Source organism: Phodopus roborovskii, unplaced genomic scaffold (assembly GCF_943737965.1).
Source record: "Phodopus roborovskii unplaced genomic scaffold, PHOROB, whole genome shotgun sequence".
Classification (NCBI taxonomy): domain Eukaryota; kingdom Metazoa; phylum Chordata; class Mammalia; order Rodentia; family Cricetidae; genus Phodopus; species Phodopus roborovskii.
In genome coordinates this window covers 11901341-11905068 of record NW_026126549.1, presented here as the reverse complement: position 1 = coordinate 11905068, position 3728 = coordinate 11901341, and the positions used below count along the sequence as shown (strand labels likewise).

General features: G+C 37.4%; 1 protein-coding gene across 1 annotated transcript; it reads left to right on the top strand.

The window, feature by feature from the left end:
* The first annotated feature begins 964 nt into the window (after positions 1-964).
* LOC127234287 (40S ribosomal protein S3a) lies at positions 965-1771 on the top strand. Its single transcript, XM_051201181.1, has one exon. The coding sequence runs from the start codon at positions 965-967 to the stop codon at positions 1769-1771; it is 807 nt and encodes a 268-aa protein (XP_051057138.1).
* Positions 1772-3728: the final 1957 nt, after the last annotated feature.

Sequence of the window (3728 nt, the reverse complement as noted above, 5' to 3'; positions counted from 1 at the left end):
CACCATCACTTTTATCTTATGAAAACTTTTTTCCATTGGTTTAAAAAGAGACAAAGGTGTTGAAAGGCAGGGAGAAGTAAGGAAAGAAAGGCTTTTCTTATGTAATTTTATTATAGCTCTCAGTCTTTTAAACTCTCTGATATACACCAAGGAAACAAGACCTTTTAAATACAGTAGGACCCAAGCACATATGAACTCACAGAGATTGTCAGCATGTACAAGGCCTGCACATGTCTGAGTCAGATAGGTCTTGGGTTTAGATAAATGTCCCTACCCCTAACCTATCTCCAGTTGAAAACTGTCCATAGAGAGAGAAATAGTTTTCCCCATTGGAGTCTTACTGGGTACACAAACCATTCTTAAGGATAATCCCCATGTCCAGCAATAGACAACCAACACAAAATGAACTCAGTGACACTTTGGAATTATATTTGTTAATACCAAAATACAGGTTTTATATTTGTAACATGATAATGTAACCCAATTCTTGGTTATTCTTAAATGAAGCATAAGAGATGCAAAAATAAAATCTCTGAATCTTAACAAAATGAAGAATCAGTATTTAGAGTATCAACTTCTCTTTATAAGGAAGCTTGCTGTAACCAAGATTATGGGTTTAATAAATTCCTGGTATGTTGGTGGATATGATCATCTCACCAGTATTCAGGACCCTGCATAAAATCCTCGAGATCTTGGTAGTAACAGGGTCCTTCTCTTAAAATTGGAGACTCTAAGTCAAGCTGGGATATGTGAACTACTCTAAGATTTTTTTTTCATTCCTAGGTGTCATATTTGAGACTTGAGAAAACCTATGTGTTCAAGCTTCCTGGATCTGAATGTTTATGTCCTCCCCAGATTTCTGAAGATTTTTGTCACTAGAGTAGGTGTGAGTTTTCTGGATCTGCTTCATATCCTTCTCAAGAACCCCCTGTGGTCCTGCCCTTTTGGCTCTCTCAGCAGCACCATGGCTGGCAGCAAGAACAAGCACCTGAGGAAAGCCGGCAAGAAGGGAGCCAAGAAGAAAGTGGTTGATCAATTTTCAAAGAAAGATTGGTATGATGTGAAAGCTCTGGCCATGTTCAATATTAGAAACATTGGGAAGACACTAGTCACAAGGACCCAAGGAACCAAAATTGCATCTGATGGCCTCAAGGGTCGTGTGTTTGAAGTGAGCCTTGCTGATCTACAGAATGACGAAGTTGCGTTTAGAAAATCCAAGCCAATTACTGAGGATGTTCAGGGCAAAAACTGTCTGACTAATTTCCATGGCATGGATCTTACCCGGAACAAAATGTGTTCCATGGTCAAAAAGTGGCAGACCATGATCGAAGCACATGTTGATGTCAAGGCAACCGATGGTTATTTGCTCCTTCTGTTTTGTGTTGGTTTCACTAAAAAACGCAACAACCAGATACGCAAGACCTATGCACAGCACCAGCAGGTCTGCCAGATCCACAAGAAGGTGATGGAAATCATGACCAGAGAAGTGCAGACAAATGACTTGAAGGATGTGGTCAACAAATTGATTCCAGACAGCATTGGGAAAGACGTAGAAAAGGCTTGCCAGTCCATTTATCCTCTTCATGATGTCTTCATTAGAAAAGTAAAAATGCTGAAGAAACCCAAGTTTGAATTGGGAAAACTCATGGAGCTCCATGGTGAAGGTGGTAGTTCTGGAAAAGCTACTGGTGATGAGACAGGTGCTAAAGTTGAACGAGCTGTTGGATCCAAGAATCTGTTTAATATCCAGATCTTTAATAGTGACAAATAAAAAGTTATTTGTGGAGAAAAAAAAAGGAACCCCTTGTGTACTTGGGCTTCATCGTGCACATTAAGCTTTCCTTCATCCCTGGACATTCTACTCTTTCTACGGGTTTGACTGGCTAAATTTTCGTGACCTGTCAGAGCTCACTGATACTGGTTTCATCTTGATAGTCATTATCAAGTTCCTTTGTTTTTTATTCTTATGTTTGGATCCTGTTTTCTCTCTTTTTCTTTCTTTCTTCCTTCCTTTTTTCCTTCCTTCTTTTCTTTCTTCCTCTTTCCCTTCTTTCATTCCTCTTTTTCTTTCTTTTCTGTCTCTAGTTTGTGTCTGTGTTAGTCAAAATAGTCACTTTTACAGTCTCCAGAGGGTAACCACATAAAAGGGGAATAACTTAATCAATAAGCCTCACTACAGATTTTTATCTTGATTGCTTCCCCACACTTTGTCCTAATCTGAACTACCTTAGCTCTTGGCAGCTTCTATGAATCCAGATTCCAGGATTCATGAGTTTGGGATTCTTTCCTAATCTCGGGCACTGAGATAGAAGTGACTCTATGGGGAGCCTGTCTGAGTTCTTTCTACCAGTTTCAATGTGGATACTTGCATTCTGGAAGATAGAGGAATCCCATAAACCAGATGTAAGTTTCCCCACAAAATGATTTGATGTGTGCATTGCACTTCTGTCAGAATGCTCACGGGGGAAAGAAAATCTGGAGTATTTTATCCCATCAGTTGGTTAATGTCTTTCTCACAGATGTTTTTAATTGCTCTGTCGTAATGCACATTTGCCTTTAGTAGAGTGATTGACACTCTAACTCATTTGATCAGGTACCCAGACTCACTACTCGGTAAATAAAGCACATTACTCCTATAATTTCAATTTCCCAGTTTGAAAAAAAAAATGTCTATAATGTAATCCAACAAATTCTTTTAGGCTTAGAGTTGTAATTGAATATAAAATCTCATTGTTAGGCAAAAAAAAAAAAAAAAAAAAAAAAAAAAAAAACCTACCCACTGTGCTCAAAAACATTAATTCCATGATTTATACTCTGCTGTATATTCTGGAACTCATACTGGGTCAAGTTTTGTGAAACTCAAAGTAGAAAAACCATTAACAATCAGGACAAGTTTTTATATTTCCCATTTTAACATATTAATGCAGTATTATACTGGTGGTATTTTGTGTAAACTAATCCTGAACCTGACTGACAAGCATCAAGAACAGATGTTGTAGATTTATAGAGAAGGTAATGAATTTTCATGGTTGGGGATAGGAGGTCAAGAGTGACAGAGACACTTGGGAAACTGTAGTTCAAACAAATGTTAACCAACAAATGATAAGAAAAAATACAGAAGGAAGTAACAAAGATTTGCAAGATGAGAACTAAATGAGAAGAAGAAATGGTAGGTGGTGAATGAATAGCTCAGAAAACAACAGTTAAAGGTGATTCCAAGATTAGGTAAGAAAGAAATTGTAGTAACAGATGGTTTTCCTATTACAAAAAGGAATGTTATTTTAAGGGTCTTCAACACTTTCAACATTCTAGTTAGATAATATCATTAGCTGATACAGAGGTATCTATGGGTGTGTGAGTATGGGTGTGACTCATTAGTAAAAAATCAACTATTATGAATGATTTTGGACTTAGTATTACCAATTACTAAAGAACAAGTCTTTCACTAATGTAGGAGTCCCTCAATTTAGTATGTATTAGGGATTTGAAAGAATATGCATGCATGTTTGGTAATTCAATTTCCTTTTTAGAAATGTTCACTTCATTATGTTTAAGTCTATGTATGGTATATGTACATAAGTGCATTTGAGTCTGAAGGCCAGAGGAGTTGGAGGGAAGCTACAGGTGGTTGCTAGCCCTGCACGTAGATGGTGAAGCCTGAACTAAGGCCTAATTCAAGAGTAGTTAGTCTCTTCACCATTGAACTATTTTTATAGCTCAATTATCTT